Here is a 21,430-nt window from a genome sequence, read left to right as displayed (position 1 = left end):
TGGAGAAAAACAAATATCATGTTTTGCAAACAAGTGACTGTGATAACGACTCTCCAAATGATCGTGAACTTGAAAAAGTCAGTGAACTGAAATGAATAGCGTTTTTTTTTTTTTTTTTTTTTTTTTTTTTCAAATAATATCAACAACAAACACAGATCATCAGGGAAAAAGAGTAGTGTACTATTACTAACGGACAGTCATGGCAGGAATCTATCCAGCATGCTCTGTGAGAAAAATCGCGACATAGCAGTGACTAGTTTTACTGAAACCGGGAGCGGGATGTAAAAATGTTGTAGACATTAACTCTCAGATGAAATTAATGCAAGAAAATGACTTTATCGTCTGTATAATGGGTTCAAATGATGTGGCAAAAAATGAAGCAGAGGTTTGCGTGAAAACGCTACAGAATTTTTTACAAGCTAATAAATGCAGAAACACGGTAGTTGCCACACTTCCTCATAGGCATGAGCTGATTTATAGTTCGTGTGTAAACAAAGAAATTCGGAAAACAAACATTAAAATAAGGAAACTGTGTTCTCAATACACCAAGTGCGATGTACTGGATATAAGCAAGCTGCATGGAAATCTGCACACGAAGCATGGAATGCATTTGAACTGTGAAGGGAAAAGATTTGTTTGTGATCGTGTTAGTGAAATAATCAAAGAAAGACTTGTAAGGCATAGAACAATTTATCAGCTTCCTAAACATCCTTCCAACAGCGAGGAAAACAAAATAAACAAGAAAGAAGAACGAAAATACAACACTGCTGACGTTCCTAATTTAAACTAGAGGTATGTGATGCTGTAAATATGATTCCCAATTACCAAATCGTGAATACGCCCGAACTAAAAATTTATCACCATAATGTGCAATCCCTGCGTAATAAGATCGATGAAATTAACGTCCTATTAACACATGAACGTAATGATATCTCAGTGTTATGCATTTCTGAGCACTGGCTTAACCCAGAATTAATCCAGAATACGAAAATAAACAAATTTGTCTTGGCTGCTTACTACTGCAGGAAAAACAGCAAGCAGGGTGGGGTAGCAATTTACACAAAGGATATTGTAGATTTTATTACACTACCTGACTTAACTAGGGCAAATGTCGAAAAGGATTATGAAATTGCAGCTATAAAAATTACTCAGTTCAACCTGGTTATTGCTACAGTTTACCGATCGCCGTCTGGGAATTTTGAACTTTTCTTAAACAAAATGGAGTCATTGCTAAATAAAGTAAATAAAATGGATTGTGAATTGATAATCTGTGGTGACTTCAATATTGACTTCCTCATGAATAGTGGAAATAGGGAGACCATTTTGAACCTTGCAACGTCCTACAATTTAAAGGCTGAAGTAAAAGCAGCTACCCGAGTATCAGATACTTGTCAAACAGCTCTTGATCAGTTTCTAGTAAAGAGGAGTTTACATAACACCTCACTAAAAATTTTCAATGCAGGTTTTAGTGATCATCTTGCTCAAATATTAAGCATAAAAGTACAAGGCATTATTAACAACATGTCTTTTAGAACAGCATATCGAAGCTATAATCAGCATAATGTGAACTACTTCAACAACTTATTACAGAAAGAAAAATGGCTAGGAGTGTACAAAATGAACGATGTAAATGAAAAATTCAACACTTTCATTGATACATTAACCCATTTCTTTGAACTTGCATTCCCACTGAAAACATTAACCATATGGGGAAACTCTATTCTAAACAGCTGGATCACAAAGGGAATAAGGGTCTCATGCCAGAAGAAAAGACTACTTCATGAAATATGTAACTCAAAAAATTCCTCACCTGTAGTACGCACATACTATAAAAAATACTCCAAAATATTAAGAAAAGTAATAAAAGCAGCAAAAATAATGCATAATGATGAAATCATGTATAATTCAGCTAATAAATCAAAGGCTATGTGGAGGTTATAAAAAAAGAATCTGGAGAATACAGACAACCTTGGGAAAATATAACACTATCACATAAAAATAAAAAAGTAACAAACCCCTTAGAAGTAGCCAACACATTTAACAACTTTTTCACAGGTGTTGCTGAAAATATGTTACAGTCAAACTTTAAGAGCATCCAGGCAAATGAATATAAAATAAGTGCATGTAGAGGATCAATGTACATCAGTTCTGTTCCACACGATGAAGTAGCTAAAGCAATAAAAGGACTAAAAAATTCCAAATTGGCAGGTATTGATGGTATACCTGCAACAATGTTAAAGAAGAGCGCATCAAACCTAATTGAAGTACTCACACATTTATGCGACTGCTCACTTCAGGCAGGCACTTTCCCTGATGTGTTAAAAACATCAAAAGTTATTCCTGTATATAAAAAAGGGGATAAAGACAATGTAAATAACTACAGACCCATCACAATTACCTCCTGCATCTCTAAAGTACTGGAAAAAGTTATGTATAAGAAGCTTATGAAATTTATAAATAAAAACAGCATCCTATGTAATGAACAACATGGATTCAGAAATAAGAGGTCAACAACAACTGCTGTCTTATGAGTGCATCAATTCCATCCTAAACCTGATGGACAAAAAACAGGAAACAATAGGATTCTTTATTGACTTGTCAAAAGCTTTTGACATGGTGGACCATAAAATTCTGCTATCAAAGCTAGAAAGATATGGTATTCGAGGTCTGTCCAACTAGTGGATCAGTTCCTTCCTGACAAATCGTATGCAGGCAGTGTGCGTCAAGCACACAAATATTGAACTAAAAACTGTATCTAATCACTTATCTGACTATAAACAAATAAAATGTGGTGTACCCCAAGGATCCGTATTGGGACCCCTTCTGTTTCTTCTGTACATAAATGATCTAAGCTTAAATATTGATGCACACAAATCAGTCTTATTTGCAGATGACACCACGATTCTATTAAAAGGAGACGACGATGAACAGTTACAGCAGACAGTAAACACGGTCATGAAACAACTTAGCAGCTGGGCACAGAGTAATCAGCTTGTAATTGTCCAATGTAAGAAAACCGTTGCTCTAAAATTCCACAGTGTTCCTAACAAGGACATGTTTATCCCATCAGTCTCTATCAATGACGAACCAGTTGGTAACAGTACTGAAACCAAATTCTTAGGACTTTGGCTGTAGAGTAACATCAGATGGAATAAGCATATTGAATATCTCAATGCAGAACTGAGCAAAACATGTTATTTTCTTTGTTCATTAAAATCATGCTGTAGTGAGAAAACAGTATCGAATGCATATCGTGCGTACTTTCATTCTCGTCTTAGATATGGGGTCACCTTCTGGGGAAACTCTAAAATAGCTAATAGCACTTTTAAACTACAAAAAAGGGCCATTAGTATCTTGTTTGGGTGCAAACCTAGAGACTCTTGTAAACCCCTGTTTAAGAAATCTGGTATTCCCCCATTACTGTGTGTATACATTATGGAAACCCTTTTGTTCTTTAAATTAAATGTAATAGGCAAGGACCAGAGACTACAAAAAAACTGTGATATACATGAGCACTTTACCAGACAAAACAGAAACTTACATATGACTCAAATCAGCACAGCACTGTGCCAAAAAGGTACTTTTCACGTGGGAGTTAAGCTTTATAACAAACTTCCTGAAAACATAAAAGCTATCACTGAAGTCAATACATTTGGAAAATCTCTAAAGTCATATTTACAGCATCACTGCTTTTACTCCATTGAAGAATATTTAAATTTATGAAATGTGTTATATAAATACTTACGTGTAAAGTGTATTACTGTAAGCTTAAATATGTATGCCTTGAAATTACTTTCAGCCTGTATATTTGTAACTTGACTTGTCCAATAAGCTGCTATGTAGACAACAGGACCAATAAAATACAATCTACAATCCCTGAAAAACTATTTGCACTCAAAATACTTCGCAGCTACGACTTCGTGTCGTACAGGTGGCAATGCGGCACAATCACCGTGGTAAAATTTACGAATTTTGGAGCTCGTGTCGGTGCTAGAGTGACTCGTCTGTAAAGTCTGCACCGACTCTCGAACCGTCGGGGATATTCTTTTGGCAAATTGACCGTAGCTGTCACTGTGCTTTACGTGCACAACTTTAATCTGCCGTGAAGTTTCAAATCGGCAAACAGTCCACTGCACACTGATGACCGATTCTGAAATGATTGTTTACTGTGCCTGGAGTACCACAGTAAATTCTACGGTGCCCAGAGGCACCGGCCACAGTACGCGTGACGGCTACTATGTACGAGTCACTGAAAGCGACACTCACGTGGTCCGTAGTGGGTGTGCGGGATTTTAGAGTATACACCCAGACCGCCAGGAGGCGTACGGAGAGCTGCAAACTGGCAGGTACCTTACCGGGCGAAGGCGAGAGGTCACCGGCCGCATTGTGAGACTGCGCTTAGGTCCGGTCGCTAATTACTGTTCCCAGAGATCACTGCAGACAGTGCCTGTCAGTGAGAGATGACCGATTCGTTCACCGACTGCTCGCAGCCCCTCAGTTGAGCTCTCGTCAGTGTGCCGTCAGTGACGACAGCACGACACTGAGAAGTATACTTCTGCGTGGAAAACAGCTCTCGACTGTTGGTCGAGTCAATGTTTAGTTCCGGCTTCAGGTAGTTAGTTAGAGCCTAACCCGTAGAATTGTACTTCAGTTGGAACTGTAGAAGAGGCGGAGTTAATTTGTAATTTTAAATTGTAACGAGTAGTTTTTGGTTTTCGGAAGGGCAGTAAGGAAGCTATTTTGCTCCTCCTACAGGGGCTCTTCAATTAAGAAAAACAGATTTTGCATTAAATACCCTCAATTTGTAGATTTTGGATTTTGGTGTAGTGGACGATGCAGTGTAGGCAGTGTGCAGGTAGCATTTAGGACAACTCGGCTTCATTCTCTGGGTGGTCCCAATACAAATTATTTTTGGGGGATTTGAGTACATTTGTACTCAGACACAAATACCGTTATCCAATGTTTAGAGCCTTGTTAACTTATTTAACTTGGTTGGTGGGGAAAAAAGGAATAGTTGCTCTCTGACACAATTCTTCCCAATATTGTTTTATCATTTCTTTTCTTGCGGGTTCAGATAAATAGGTCAGTGAAGATGATTTAGTCAGAAACACTACCTGTTCTGTTAAATTCTCAGTAATGCTTCCACCGAGATGGCTCCGCACGTGTCCTATCGGGGACAAATCTCGAGATCTCACCGGCCGTAAGGAAAGCTCGACACTGTCCGGGCAGTACGTAGAGACGTCTTGAGAGCATTGTCCCATTTAAAATGGCACTGCTATCCTGTCAAACACGTATAGATTCGGGACATCTGTGTCGAATTGTGTCGCCGTGAGTCCCCTGTCGGTGCCGGTCTTGGCGGGAAGTTGTACACGGTGGTTTCGTGTGTCGTGATAAACACCTGTTCTCTCTAAAAGTAAAAGACTGGAAGGACGAGACTTCTCGGCAGGTCACCAACATACTCTCCCACAGTAGTCGTCCAGGTTATCAGGAATCTGCGATTCGTCGCTGAATGCGGTGCGACTCTGTCTGCCTGCAGTCCGTGCTTCCCAGCGTGGCACCACTCTGGACTTCGACTTGTGCGCCACAGAGTTAATAGTGGCACGTGGACAGTAATTCGCTGGTCTCTGGCTGGCGGTGCGGGGCGACACAGAAAGTTGCAGGGAGTCCGTACTCGCTCTCGGACAGCAGGTGCGGACGTGGAGGGGTTACGATGTGCTCGATACAATTTTAAATGATTGCCAGGCATGCTCAAATATGTCACGTGCGTTGCTCTCGTGAAAGATGAGTATATGGTGCAAATAAGTAAGAGTACTGTATGTTTCAACAGAAATGGATGTTGCGGATGCTCTGTGAAATTTGAGTGAAGTTTAGAGCATTTGTGTGTTACTCTTTTCTTCTCCCAAATTGTGGAATGGGAGAAACAAAATACAGACTTTCAGAAAATTCCATATAGCCGAGGGGCACCCTAATGACCCCTCATCATCTGACAGTTTTCACAACCAGGAGATATATTCTCAGACATGGTAACAACACTAATGCACTCTGGTGGGCATTCCACCTGTCACAGAGATTTCCACCACTAATCATGTGCGTATGCGCCAGTGGTGTGAGTATTAAGTTACATCGACATCCCATCATGTCTTCTCAGTGATCCTCTACTCAGTCTCTCTCTCTCTCTCTCTCTCTCTCTCTCTCTCTCTCTCTCTCTCTGTCTCTCTCTCTCTCTCTGTCTGTGTATAATATACACTGAGGTAACAAAAGTCACGAGATATCCATGTGCGCATTGTGTACACGAGGTATAAAAGGCAGTGTATCGGTGCCGTCATTTCATGATCACGGTCACGTGATGCAAATTAACAAACTTTGAATGCACGATGGTCGTTGGAGCTAGACGTGTGGGACATTCCATTTAAGAAATTGTTAGGGAATTCAGTTTTCCAAAATCCACAGCGTCGATAGTGTGCCGAGAATGCCGAGTTTTGGCCACTACCTCTCACCACAGGCAACACAGCGGCGGAGAGCCTTCACTTAATAACCGAGAGCAGTGGTGTTTGCGTAGAGTTGTCAGTGTTAAAAGACAGACGACACTGCTCGAAATAACTGCAGAAATTGACGTGGGGCGTATGTCAAACATTCCCGGTGGGACAGTGCGGTGAAATGTGGTGTTAACGGACTTCGGCAACAGACGACTTACGCGAGTACCTTTGCTGACAGTACACCACCGCCTGTGCAGCACCTCTCCTGGGCTCGTGACTGTACAAATTGGACCCTAGACGACTGGAAAACTGTGGACTGGTCAGATGACTTCTAATTTCAGTTGATAAGAGTTGACAGTAGCCAGTGTTGCCCCAAGTTTTGGAAATCAGTGAATATCGAACGTGCCAGGGAAATTGGGGGGAAAAGATCTCGTTTTCATCTCAATAGATGAAACGGTTTGTTTACTGAAATGTCACACATCGTCGCTGGCTGGGCTGAGTATGTGCGCCATTTCCCTAATCCCTCATTCTTACTGCTTTTCCCCTTTCTACCACTCCACTCGGCTCGCAATCAGTGACACCACCACTTCTTGCCGCCAGCCTGGCAGCTGCCGACGAGAGGCGGGGAAGCGTGAGGAGTGGTTTGTTTGGATCTGATTCTCAGAGACTGCTGACGCAGTGGCCAGAGACGGCGGTCTCGTGTGCGCAAGTTGTGTACGAGTGATTGTGGGAATGTGCGTGTGCTCTCGTTTTCTGACGAAGGTTGTGGCCAAAAATTTAGTTGTGAGTGAGTGTTCATCTTGGCCGTGTGCCCGTCTGCAGCTCGGCGATCGTCTTTACGGTGAGTCGCTACCTGTCCTCGTCAGTATCGATTCGCAGAGTATTTGCGCTAGTTACCTGTCGCACGGATCGATCAGCGCAGTCTCATTTCGTCGACACGGTGTCTGTGACATCCGAATAGCTGGCTACGCCAGTGGACTTCCACGACGGACAAAAACAGCGGGCCATTTTTGTGGGTATCTCTAAGGATCGGCCTACCGGTCTGAAGCCCATCGTTTCCCACTAACAGGCAGGCCCTGCCCGCCGGATGTAGTCTAGCCGATCTGCCCGCGGGCCGGGTCTGTGTGTGTGTGGCGTAATGCAGCAGATTTTCGTGGTTTATCTGCGGGCTCAGGATAGCGGTACTCCTCGGCAGGCCAGAGACCACGGCCGACGGATTTCAGGAATTGTGACTGTATCACTACAAGTACATTGTACAATGCAGCATTTTGTAGACATTTTATTTGTTATGGTACATTCTGTCATTTCAAAAGTAGTTTATATATTAGAAAGTATGAGCAATAAGAACAACAAAATTGTGGGAGTCACTGCCAGTTTATATGCTACACTCGTATATTTCTCGAAAGGAAAATCACACAGTACCTTTAAAATAATAGGCGTAACACAGTGGGTAATAACTGACAATAACAAACATAGCTGAAACAACATTTTATTGGCAGTCACCTACAGTGTTGATTTGCACAATTCTTCCCTGCCTTATATAGTTCTTTCAAGAGCCTACTTTTTTCTGAGGTTATTTCTGAAATCAGTGAAGGTGTTTAAACTCTGTCTTTTGACTCCAACAAAACGTGTATTTTTATCACCAAATGTGTTTTATTTTACTAAAATAAAATAACATCAGTGGTTTTAATGAAACATATATACCATTTGGCTTGTTTTCTCCATTTAAAACAGTTCATTGCAAAAGATGTTGATGCCAGTACTTAACATTTTTGCTCGACTGGTAACAGTAAACTTGTTGTTTCATTTAATGTCAGTAACAGTCACAGTATAGCCTAACCTAAAAATGTTCGCATTTAAAGTTAAATATAGAAGTCCTTCACTTTTTCTCAACTTATGTGGTAACTCACCCTAGACATCTCAAAATTTGTCCGGCAATTCAGAGAAATTTAACTTGTGGGAACTTGTGGCAACCCTGGTACGGTTCGAGTGTGGCACAGACCCCACAAAGCCACGGACCCGAGTTCTCAACAAGACACTGTGCAAGCTGGTGATGGCTCCACAATGGTGCGGGCTGTGTTTACTGGAAAGGGTCACGTTCGGCTACGTGGAGACCATTTGCAGCCAGTCATGGGCTCCACATTCTCAAACAACGATGGAGTTACTACGGATGATAATGTGCCGTGTCACCTGGGCCACAATTGATTAGTTTGAAGAACATTCTCAATAGCTCGAACGAATTGTATGACCGGCCGGATTGCCCTACATGAATCCCATCAAATATTTCTGGGACATAATCGAGAGGTCAGTTTGTGCACAGAATCCTGCACCTTCAATTCTTTCACAATTATGGACTGCTATAGAGGCAGCATGGCTCAATATTTCTTGAGGAGCTTCCAACTTGTCCAGCCCATGTCACTTTGAGTTGCTGCCCTGCACTGGACAAAAGGAGGTCTGACTCGATCTTAGGATGTATCCCGTGACTTTTGTCGACTCTGTATATATCTTGTAGTCAGTATTCAGATTATCTCAGACTTAGATTGGTGGCTTTATAAAAATATTGTTGTTTCACTTTTTTCATACTACACTGGTTAATCTGACAAACTCTGCATATGACACAATTTTTTCACATTTAACAAATAAAATATTTATTTTCATCTTTTGTCAAATTAAAGTCACAATTATATATAAAAACAAAGATGAGGTGACTTACCGAACGAAAGCGCTGGCAGGTTGATAGACACACAAACAAACACAAACATATATTAAAGTCACAATTACATAGAATTGCTGTCACAACCCACATTGACAACCTCTCTGGACGAAATGCAAGTTGTGACTAACTTTTCCAATGAAATGAAATGTCGTGTGGCTAGGATCTCCCATCAGGTAGACCGGTCGCCTGGTGCAAGTCTTTTTAGTTGATGCCATTTCGGTGACTTGTGTGTGGATGGGGATGAGATGACGGCAACACGACACACAGTCCGTGACCGGAGAAATTCTCTGACCCGGCCGGGAATCGAACCCGAGCCCCTTCGCGTGGCGTTCTGCTGCTGCACTGACCACTCGGCTATTAGGCGGACACTTGTCCAATGTGTTCAGTAGAAGTCACATTTGAGACTCTTCTTTGATATTTTACAGTTTTAGTGCTCTAATTAACGATCACTGGTAATGAGTACAAAATGGCAGTATCACTTCGAGTTCACTGGCGGTCGACCGAATGTAAACTCTGCCTGGTGTGGTGACGGTCTATTCTTAATGAATTATACAGGGCTGTGTTGTTTGGATCTGTGATCGTTTGAAATGAAACATAAACAAAGTAACCATTTTATAGGGATGCCCATATTATTACTGGTAAAGATTTTTAAAATGTGTTTTGTAAACAAAATGTACCTTTTGTTGCTGAGGTGGCATTGTGATCAAAACTTCTGCCACGTTATTAAGACATGGTCTGGCACACAGTTTTATGTGCCAGAGAGTTTCTAAAACAGCACATACACTGTTTTCGGAGTAAACATTTTGTTCTGGATGTACAAGCATTGTTGTCACGCGTTGGTTTTGTGATCTTTAGTCCGAAGACTGCTTCGATGCAGCTCTCTGCGCTAGCCTATCCTCTGCCAGCTTCTTCGTTTCCAAGTAACTACTGCAGCTTACAGCCACTTGGACCTGATTACTGTACTCTAGCCTCAGTCTCCCTTTACAATTTATACCACCCACACTTCCCTGCAGTACTAAATTGGTGATCCCTTGATATCTCAGTGTGTCTCCTATATATCAGTTCCGTCTTGTCAGGTTGTCCTGTTGTAAATTTATTTTTTCCTAGTTCAGTGCCTGGTCATTAGTTATTTGATTTACCTACCTAATCTTCAGCACTGTTGCATAACATACATTTCAAAAGCTTCTATTCTCTTCTCGTCTGAACTGATATCGTCCACGTTTCACTTCTGGACGAGGCTGTGCTCCACGCAGGTACCTTCAGAAAGGACGTCCTGACATTTAGTTTATATTTGACGTCAGTAAATTTCTCTTTTTCATAAATGCTGCTCTTACTATTGCTGGATTTAACATACTGTCTATTATGGCCAGAGTCGATTATTTTGCTGCCCAAATGAAAAACTCTCCTGCTACTTTTAGTGTCTCATTTCTTAATCTAATTAGCCTAGTAAACGATAATTAACTAGTCCCCATCGAGGTATATCAACAACACCTTACGGCAGCTGAGGGTTTCAGTTAATTATCGTTCATTCTAGAGAAGCTGCACGGTCATCAGTGGTATCTGTTCTTTCGAGTACATTTACTATCTTCATATATAGTTAAATGGTTAACCGGCCATTGACCTTCGTCTGTGCAAATGCGCACAGGTTGCCCGAACTCTTACGGGAATCGTCACCTTAGTGGGCGCGAGTAATGAGTGGATTGGCAAATGTCTTAGGAACTTCAGTATGTAGGTTGTGGACAGTTAGGAATGTGGGTCTCTCGGGAAGCGTGCAAGGGATAAGCCCCTGCAGTCGTGCTATTCCTCTGTGTCCTCAATGGCTCAGACGTATAGAGCTTCTGCCGTGTAAGCGGGAGATCCCGGGTTCGAGTCCCAGTCGGGGCACACATTTTCGGCTGTCCTCGTCGATGTACGTCGACAAAACCTGTCGGCAGCTGAGGGTTTCAATTAATTATCATTTATTCTAGAGAAGCTGAGAACAGTTACTATCTTCATATATAATTCTCTGAGTATTGCTTTATTTAATTTGATTACAGTCCATTACGTTGTTTTACTGTAAGTTCTTATTTTTTCTCCCTGAACTTCAAATCTCTTTTCAAATTTCTCCTTTGTTCCCTTTACTGCTTCCTCATTGTACAGACTGAATAACGTTGGCTATAGGAAAGAAAGCTGTTTCACTCTTTTCTGAACCACTACTTCACTTTCGTGTCCTTTGACAGTTATAACTACACACACACACACACACACACACACACACACACACACACACACACACACGAATTTCTCTCTTTGGCCTCCCTCTCAAGAGTGGTTTAGGTGGTGCAGCCGATATCGTCTACAATCTGGTTGACGTATTCTAGACTCGTTCTGCCTTTTATATTTTTCCCTTCTACTGTCCCTTCGATGATACTTTTAACGGTACCACCGTGTCTCAGTCGAAGGCCGACCTGTGCGTCCCTTCTGTGTTCGATTACTGTCAGGAGACGACACCTCTCTCCCTCCACACTTCTTCATTTGATGTTCACACGGGAAATCTCGAACAGTCTGCAGTAGCGTCACATTTCGAAGGCCATTATTTTGTGTTTTTCTGCTTCTACGGGTGCCCGTGTTTCACTTCCGTACAGGAGGACAATCCAAACAGTCGTCTGTGAGGTTTTTCCTGAGATGTTTGTCTGTGCTACTGTACGTGAAAAGATATCTTTTCTTGTTAAAAGCAGCTTTTGCTTAGTGGATTCACTTGCACTAGTCTTCCTTGACCTCCCGTCTGATGTAATTTTACTTCCTAAGTAGGCAAAGTATAATTTTACACCGTAAGTAGGCACAGGATTCGACGGTCTCTAGTTGCTCGTCGTCGAGTGAGTGTCGGGCAACAGTGTGTTTTGTTTTACCTTTATTAATTTTCATATTATAAGAGTAGCGGATGGTGGTTTCCGTCTGGGCAGGCATCACTTCTGACTGTTCTGCATGTTCACTTAACACTGCAGCATCATCAGCAAATATCAGCACGTCTATTTTCTTAACACGAATTTTAATTCCTCCTATAGCTCCTGGTTTCTCCCTAACTTTATCTGTTGTCCTCTGAATATATCCCTTGAACGAAGGAGAGTGTGAGCGGCCCTGTCGTACACCCTGCTTAATAGTAACCACTTCTTGATGTTCTCCGCACTTTATCACAGCCACCTCTTCTCTTTGCAGTCTCTACATTAATCTTCTATCCTTGTACTTTATGCCAGTCTCTCTCAGCATCTTAAAAAGCTGTCACAAATCTACCCTATCAAATACTTTTTCTGAGTTGATGAAGGCAATGTATTTCTCTTAACCTTGCTTTAGTAGCCACTTAAATCAGTAAGTGGCTCGAAACAGCATATCCAGACACTCCGGGATGATGATGGCATTGAAACAGAGGATGACATGCGTAAAGCTGAAATACTAAACACCTTTTTCCAAAGCTGTTTCACAGAGGAAGACCGCACTGCAGTTCCTTCTCTAAATCCTCGCACAAACGAAAAAATAGCTGCCATCGAAATAAGTGTCCAAGGAATAGAAAAGCAACTGGAATCACCCAACAGAGGAAAGTCCACTGGACCTGACGGGATACCAATTCGATTCTACACAGAGTACGCGAAAGAACTTGCCCCCCTTCTAACAGCCGTGTACCGCAAGTCTCTAGAGGAACGGAAGGTTCCAAATGATTGGAAAAGAGCACAGGTAGTCCCAGTCTTCAAGAAGGGTCGTCGAGCAGATTTGCAAAACTATAGACCTATATCTCTGACGTCGATCTGTTGTAGAATTTTAGAACATGTTTTTAGCTCGCGTATCATGTCGTTTTTGGAAACCCAGAATCTACTCTGTAGGAATCAACATGGATTCCGGAAACAGCGATCGTGTGAGACCCAACTCGCTTTATTTGTTCATGAGACCCAGAAAATATTAGATACAGGCTCCCAGGTAGATGCTATTTTCCTTGACTTCCGGAAGGCGTTCGATACAGTTACGCACTGTCACCTGATAAACAAAGTAAGAGCCTACGGAATATCAGACCAGCTGTGTGGCTGGATTGAAGAGTTTTTAGCAAACAGAACACAGCATGTTGTTACCAATGGAGAGACGTCTCCAGACGTTAAAGTAACCTCTGGCGTGCCACATGGGAGTGTTATGGGACCATTGCTTTTCACAATATATATAAATGACCTAGTAGATAGTGTCGGAAGTTCCATGCGGCTTTTCGCGGATGATGCTGTAGTACACAGAGAAGTTGCAGCAATAGAAAATTGTAGCGAAATGCAGGAAGATCTGCAGCGGATAGGCACTCGGTGCAGGGAGTGGCAACTGACCCTTAACATAGCCAAATGTAATGTATTGCGAATACATAGAAAGAAGGATCCTTTATTGTACGATTATATGGTAGCGGAACAAACACTGGTAGCAGTTACTTCTGTAAAATATCTGGGAGTATGCGTGCGGAACGATTTGAAGTGGAATGATCGTATAAAATTAATTGTTGGTATGGTGGATGCCAGGTTGAGATTCATTGAGAGAGTCCTTAGAAGATGTAGTCCATCAAGAAAGGAGGTGGCTTACAAAACACTCGTCCGACCTATACTCGAGTATTTCTCATCAGTGTGGGATCCGTACCAAGTCGGGTTAACAGAGGAGATAGAGAAGGTCCAAAGAAGTGCGGCGCGTTTCGTCACAGGGTTATTCAGTAACCGTGATAGCATTACGGAGATGTTTAGCAAACTAGTGGCAAACTCTGCAAGAGAGGCGCTCTGCATCTCGATGTAGCTTGCTGTCCAGGTTTCGAGAGGGTGCTTTTCTGGATGAGGTATCGAATATATTGCTTCCCCCTACTTATACCTCCCGAGGAGATCACAAATGTAAAATTAGAGAGATTAGAGCGGGCACGGAGGCTTTCAGACAGTCGTTCTTCCCGCGAACCATACGCGACTGGAACAGGAAAGGGAGGTAATGACAGTGGCACGTAAAGTGCCCTCCGCCACACACCGTTGGGTGGCTTGCGGAGTATAAATGTAGATGTAGATGTATTTTTTCAAGAATGAATCATAAGCTGATTATTGCTTTTCATGTGCTTCCACCTCTTCTGTAGCTAAGCTGGTCATCTGTGATCATTCCATCTATCCTGCCTTTTATCTGCCTTAGAATTATAGAGGTCAAAATCTTTGAGTCATGGGTTACCAAGCTGAGGGCCCTATATTCACATCTGTCTGCAGATGCTTTCTTTGGTATTGGTGCTATGTTACATTTCTGCAAGGCTGTTGGGAGCTCCTCAGTTTCATATATAATGTGTATGAGGTGGAACATTTCTCCGTGTAACTGTTCTCCAGAACCCTCCGTGACTTCCACCGGTATACCACCGACTTCAGTGGCTTTCCAAAATTTTAGCTGTTCGACTGCCAGGTCGAACTAATTGTATAAGACATAGTATCCCTCTTCTTCGAGATCAATTTCCTCAGTGTTCTCCAGTTCCAGATCTTCATTATTTCTCTAAATCTACAAATACTATAAATGTGGGATTATAATAATGTACAGAAAGTTGTGGTTGAGAATTACAGTTTACTTAGGAATAAATGAGATGACTCATTGAAAGTCAGAAATGCTGCATCATTGATAAGTACACAAAATAAAGGTACAGAGCTTGGCTTGCTCCCGGAATGCACTTCCTTTTTCCAGTTTGTAGGAAAAACATGCACGCGCGCACACACACACACACACACACACACACACACACACACCCCTTCATTCTCACTCGCACATCCACATGCCTGTCTCCCTACATTGTGCTCAGTTGACTGCCAGCTCTTTCCCGGCCCATGGTGAGTGTACTGTGGTGAAGTAGGGGTGTGGGATGGGGAGGGATGAGGGATGTGGTGAGGCGGGAGGCATGGAAGGGTTTAGGGGGAACCATCTAGTGGCTCGTGAGAAAGTGGGGAGCCACCTGTGGGCTAGGTAGAGGGGGTGGTGGCAGGTGGCAGATTTCACGTGATTCCATAGACTAGGGCATGAGATAACAGCACACAATTAGTCACACACACACACACACACACACACACACACACACACACACTATTGGGTGCAGGTGAGGGGGGCCAGCGAGTTCACTTAGGTTTAGGTCAGGGAGGTTACAGGAACGAAGGATGTGCTGTAAGAATAGCTTCCAGCTGCACAGCTCAGAAAAGCTGGTGGTGGTGGGGATTGTGAAGCAGGCATTGAAATCCCTCATGTTGTGCTTTGTTGCATGTTGTGCTACTGGGTGGTCCACCTCGTTTCTGGCAACAGTTTGGCGGTGGCCATTCATTATAGTTGACAGCTGCTTGGTTGTCATACCAGTGTAAAACACTGTGCAGTGGTTGCAGCAGAGCTGGTAGCTGGTGTACAACACGGCTGCTCTCACAGTCGGCCCAGCCTTTGATGGGGCAGAATAAGCGTGTGACGGGACTGGAGTTGGTGGTGCTGGGTGGGTGGATTGGGCAGATCTCGCATCTCGGTCTTCCACGGGAGTATAATCCCCGTGGCAATGGAGTGAGAGTGTGAGTGGTACTAGGATGTTGCGGAGGTTGGGTGGGCAGTGGAACACCACATTGGGAGGGGTCGGAAGTATCTTGCGTAGGATGTCTCTCATTTCAGGGCACGATAATAGATAATCGAAGCCCTAACGAAGGACGTGGTTCTGTCATTTCAGTCTGGGGTTGTATTGGGTGACGAAGGGGCTGCTTCTTTTTGTTTGGGTCTTTGAATGGATTTGAGGAGCAGGTGTGTTTGGGGATAGGGCTTGGGAAATATGTTTGTGGATTTGGTGTGGAGAGTATTGTCTGTCTGCAAAGACCTTTGTGAGGCCTTCAGCAAACTGGGCGAGGGAGTTCTCATTACTGCAGACCGTCTACCACAAATGGCTGGGCTGTATGGGAGGGAGTTTTTGACGGGGAAGTGATGGCAGCCGTCAAAGTGCAGGTACTACTGGCAATTCGTGGATTTACTGTGGTTGGAGCCATCTGAAAAGAGGAGATAGACGTCTAGGAAGGTGGCACGATAGGTGGAGGAGGACCGTGTGAAGTGGGATGGGAGGGAAGATGTTGAGGTTGTGGAGGAATGAGGATAAAGTGTCCTGGCCTTGGGTCCAGATTATGAAGACATAATCAGTTAACGTGAACCAAACTAGGGGTTTAGGATTTTGGGAAGCTAGGAATGTTTCCTCCGGGTGGCCCAGGAAGAGGTTGGCCTTGGAAGGTGCCACAAGCATGCCACAAGTTTGTTTGTATACCTTCCCTTCAAAGGTGAAGTAGTTGTGGGTTAGGATGTAGTTGGTTAGGTGTTCAACGAATGAAGTTGAGGATTTAGAGTCTGCAGGCCATTTGGAGAGGTAGTGTTCAATCACGGCAAGGCTAGGGGCGTGAGGGACGTAGGTGTATAGGGATATTGCATCGACAGTGGCGAATAGGGGTCCAGGTGGTAAGGGTGTGAGTATGGTGTAGAGCCAGTGCAGGAAACGATTGGTATCCTTAATGTGGGAGGCTAAGTTTTGGACAATCGGTTAGAGATGTCGATCGACAAGGGCCGAGATTCTTTCGCTGGGGTCACTGTAACCAGCCACAGTGGGGCACCTAGGATTTTAGGGTTTGTGAATTTTGGGGAGCACATAGATGGCGGGTGTACGAGCTGTTCTTGGAGAGAGTAGGGAGATAGATTCAGGAGAGAGGTTCTGGGAAGAGCCTAAGGATTTCAGCAGGGATTGGAGGTTATGTTGGACTTCTGGAATGGGGTCACTTTGACCGAGCTTGTAGGTGTAGGTGTCAGACAACTGGCAGAGCGCGTCTGCCAGGTACTCACTCCAGTTCACCACAACAGTGGTGGAACCTTTGTCTGTCGGGAGGATGATAGGTCAGGATCTGTTTTTAGGTTGTGTAGGACAGGACAGTCCTTTCTTCTATTGAAGAAGCTTGTTGTCCTTAGGGAGGGACCTGGGGAAAGATGGCGAGGCCAAGTTGGAAGTCAGGAATTCCTGAAAAGTGACCAGAGGTGATTAAGTGGCAGTGTGGGTTGTACAGTGGTACGAATTGGAACAGGCAGCGTTTGGTGTTGCTATCGGATTGGGTTTGGTTGGAGGGGTTGGTGGCGAAGAAGTGTTTCCACTGTAGGGAGCAGGAGGATGAGAGTAGGCCTTACAGAAGTCCAACATGATTAAACCTGAATATGAGGCCTTTGGATAGGATTGAAATTTGTGTGGGGCTGAGGATTTTGGTGAGGAGGTTAACAACTGTGTTGTGGGATTGTTTTGGCTCTGGATTTCATGGAGTGTTGGTAGAGGGTTTTGTAGGATGTGGTAGGTTGAAAGAGTCAGCTATGCAGGGTCTGGGTGATATGAGGGGTTGATGAGTAGCAACATTGTCAGTATGGTGGGGTTGGATAGTGGTGCCCCAAGGAAAGAGTAGGATACCAGCAGGCTGGATAACTTGTGGAGGTGGTATTTGGAATGTTGCTCAAGGTGTTGGAGTGTCAGGATTTCAATTTGAGTGATTATTTGGGATTACATTTCTTTAAAATGTTCTCTAGGGAAATTCATAAAATCAGTATTGCCGCGCATGTTCCTACATTTCTCTGTTTGCCTTCCCTGAGGTTGGGATGTACCAGCAGTTCCATTCTCGTGTAGATAACTGTTGGTAGTATCGTGCAACCCTAGCTAAATTAAACTGAGTGGTATCCTCACCTGTCTGCACCTGCCTCCTTCGGAACTGGAATTACTAGATTCTTCTAGAAGTCTGAGAGTATTTCTCCATCTCATATATCTTGCACACTAGATGGAATAGCTCTCGCAGATCCCAGTAATTTTGTGGGAATGTCCCCTGCTCTAGGTACCTTGTTTGAACTTAACTCTTTCAGCGCTCTGTCAAATTCTCTTCGCAACACCGTCTCTCTCCCATCTCGTCGTCATTTACTTTCTCTTCTACAAATTAATTTCCGTCGGTCAGCCCTTTTGTACGAGGTATCCCAGAAGGAATGGTGCATATTCAGGTATATGACAGGAACGCAAATGCTCATTTGAAGCAACAAAGTTACATATTAACATATGCCCTATTCCGAATGGTTTCCAAGATAGAACATATTTAATGTCACTTTTGCACATTTTTCTTGAGTAACTCAAAAACTGCAGCCTCTAGTGAAAATATGGTACAGTACAAAATTAAATTACATTAAATTTCATATGAAAAAGGTACTATTCACTTTTTCCCTATGATTAATAGCTTGCGTGAAGAGAGCGAAAGAATACTAAAAATATCGCACGACATGCTTGCAGTGTAGCTTTTGTAGGCCAATTTGCGGTATGAAACTGTGGCAGGTTAAAACTATGTGGCGGACCGAGATTCCAACTTGGGACCTTTGTCTTTCGTGAGTAAGTGGTCTACCGACTGAACTATCCGAGCACAACTCGCGACCTGTCCTCGCGGCTTTATTTCTGCCAGTACTTCGTTTTGTACCTCCCAGACGCCACAGGAGCTCTCGGGTACTAGCACTCCTGGAAGAAAAGATATTGTGGAGACACGGTTATAGTCTCACAAGTTTTGCAGGAGAGCTTCTGTGAAGTGTGGAAAGTAGGAATGAAGTACTGGGGAAGTAAAGCTGTGAGGAGGGGTTGTGAGTCGTGCTCGGGTAGCTCAGATCGTAGAGCACTTGTCCACGGAAGGCAAAGGTCCCGAGGTAGTCTCGGTCTGGCACACGGTGTTAATCTGCCAGGAAGTTTCATATCAGTGCACATTCTCTTGAGGTAGTGTTGCGATTTGATACACCACACGTATCTTCTATCAAAGTGTTCTTCTTGACCTCCTGTATACTTCTGTGGTACATTGTAAACAATGACAGTGTACTTAATAATAAAGAAAATAAATAACTGTCCATTAAATACGTTCTACCTCGGAAACCGTTCAAAGGGGGGCACTTGTTTGTTTGAAGTCTTTTGCTACAAATAATAATTGCTACCATATATCTGAATATTGACCATTTCTCGTGGGACACCCTGCATATTCCTTCCAAGATTCAGCTTTCCATTCTTTGGCTAGTACTGTCTTGCCACCTGAACTCTCATTATTTGTGTTCTGGGTGTAGAAACATAATTGTCCTAAGTGCAGTAAAACATTAAAATACAAATATTTACCTCTGACAGCGGAGGGTCGAGTAATTTGTGTGTTCGGTTGCAGACAAGCTGGAGGACGTGCCGAAGGTGCAGCCGCTTTTCATCACAGTGGACCCGGAGCGAGACACGCCCACCATCGTGGGCAAATACTGTGCCGAGTTCTCGCCGCGCATCATCGGGTTGACCGGCTCGCCGGAGCAGGTGCAGCGTGCCTGCAAGGCGTACCGCGTCTACTCGAGCGCCGGGCCCCGCGACGTCGAAGATGACTACATTGTGAGTGTCGGCATCTGCCCGACTCTGCTGCCTTCTATCCTTGTGTCCGTTCCCAGTTATTGTCGTGATCTTCAGTCCCGAGAACGGTTCGACACGTTTTCAACAGTATGCTACCCTGTGTTAGGAGAAAAAGTTTTAATTTTCCATCTACAATGACGACTTTATATATTTCTCCTAGAACCTTTCCGTGATTTTTCTCTTAACAGTACGATTGAGCCACTGTTTATGATTCTGAGATACAGTGCTTTTCAGTAAAATTATAGAAATGTCAAAGTTGCACATAAGTCCTACCGTAACACTGTAATGTTTGTACACTTGCCATATTGCTTTCACGAGTGTCGAAGTGCGAGATACTGTTCGCGTATGACAATACAGTGCTGTGTGCAGCAAAAACCTACTGCAGGCAGCAATGAATTGTTGTATGCAAATAGTATCTTGCACGTAGCCACTCGTACGAGCAATGTGGCAACCGTACAAATATTATGGTGTTACAGTAGGACTTCCGTGGATGGCTTGACAGTGGACTAAGATCTAAAACTGGTCACCATTTAAATAAAAACAAACTACTGTGCACTTTGACTGTTTTGTAATTTCATTGAATCCTGTTAAGTTCTGCCTACTGCTATCCAGAATGCTGGAAGTGAGACAATACTTTTTGTCTGTGATCTGCACCTAACTGGGCAGTATATTTTACAGATATTTGTTTAGGTGTTCCTTTTTCCCATGAGCAATTTGAGAGTGGAATGGTAGAGTAGTTGTATGAAAATGGTTCGATGAACACTCTGCCGGGCACTTAAGTGTGAATTGCAGAGTAACCATGTAGATGTAGATGTAGATGTAACATTTCACCATTGTGGTCAGATAAATCCTTCCATTACTAGCCAAGATTTTTCTGAAAAAGAGAAGTTTTTCTGGCATCAAATATAAATTTAAGTTAACATACATAGTATGTATTCCTGATACATGTTGAGTCTCACCATTATCTAAGATAAGTAAGCAGGAGACCTGTATTTTAATCTTGGTACTGGTACAAATTTTGATTTGCTGCTTTGTGCTGCATCATTATCTTTGATAAGTTGAAGTGTTAGGCTGCCTTTAGTGAAAGTATTTGTGTGTGGTGTAGCCTTGCACAGTAGTAAAATATGTACAACAAACAGTTCAGACAAGAATGAATAGAAGCTTTGAGATGAGGTGTACAATATAAAATGGATTCGTCAAATAACTAATGAGGTGATACCGAATCAAGTTAGGGGAGGGAGGGGAGAGAAATTTGTGATGTAACTTAAGTAAAACGAGGATTGGTTGATAGGACACATCGTGAAGCATCGAGGAATCTTCGGATGCCCAGAAAGTAGCGTGTCACTTATTTATTGCTCGGATACGTTCGACAAATTAAAATTCTTCAAAGTGTGACCCTTCTGCTTCATTATACTTTTTTCCAGTTCATTTTTTGTACATCGTAAGCTTTCTGGAACTCCTCGTTCGGGATGCTCTTCAGGGAAACGGTCAAAGTAGTGTGCACATTGTCTGCTGACGCGAGATGCTTTCCTTTGGCACCCCTTTCCAGCTGAGGAAACAAAAAAAGTCTGCTGGGGCCAGGGTGGGATTGTGGTTCAGCTATGCCACTGTTGTCACACTGATACAGGCAGATAGGCTGTGGCAACGGAGGTGCTGTGAGCCACTGTGTTGTGGTGCAGTTTTCACAATGCGTGGAACTCCTTTTTGGATGTGGCTGACCTGGCCGGGGCATACAAAGTCGTGCTGCATTATCCGTTTAGCATAAAAAATTGACTAGCACGGACTTCATCCGGGAGCTTCCTG

The 21,430-nt window shown here is 43.2% G+C and overlaps 1 protein-coding gene across 1 annotated transcript in view; it reads left to right on the top strand.

Annotated features, from left to right (window-relative positions):
• LOC126426790 (protein SCO1 homolog, mitochondrial) overlaps positions 1 to 21,430 on the top strand; it is a 60,398-nt gene that overhangs the window by 26,114 nt on the left and 12,854 nt on the right. Inside the window, exon 4 of the mRNA XM_050088786.1 lies at positions 19,401 to 19,609. Within this exon, the coding sequence (XP_049944743.1) occupies positions 19,401 to 19,609 (209 nt within the window). The remainder of the gene's footprint in view (positions 1 to 19,400; positions 19,610 to 21,430) is intronic.

Source organism: Schistocerca serialis, chromosome 11, assembly GCF_023864345.2.
Source record: "Schistocerca serialis cubense isolate TAMUIC-IGC-003099 chromosome 11, iqSchSeri2.2, whole genome shotgun sequence".
Taxonomy (NCBI): domain Eukaryota; kingdom Metazoa; phylum Arthropoda; class Insecta; order Orthoptera; family Acrididae; genus Schistocerca; species Schistocerca serialis.
Note: the sequence above shows the minus strand (reverse complement) of the source record. Positions and strands in the feature narration are given on the sequence as shown.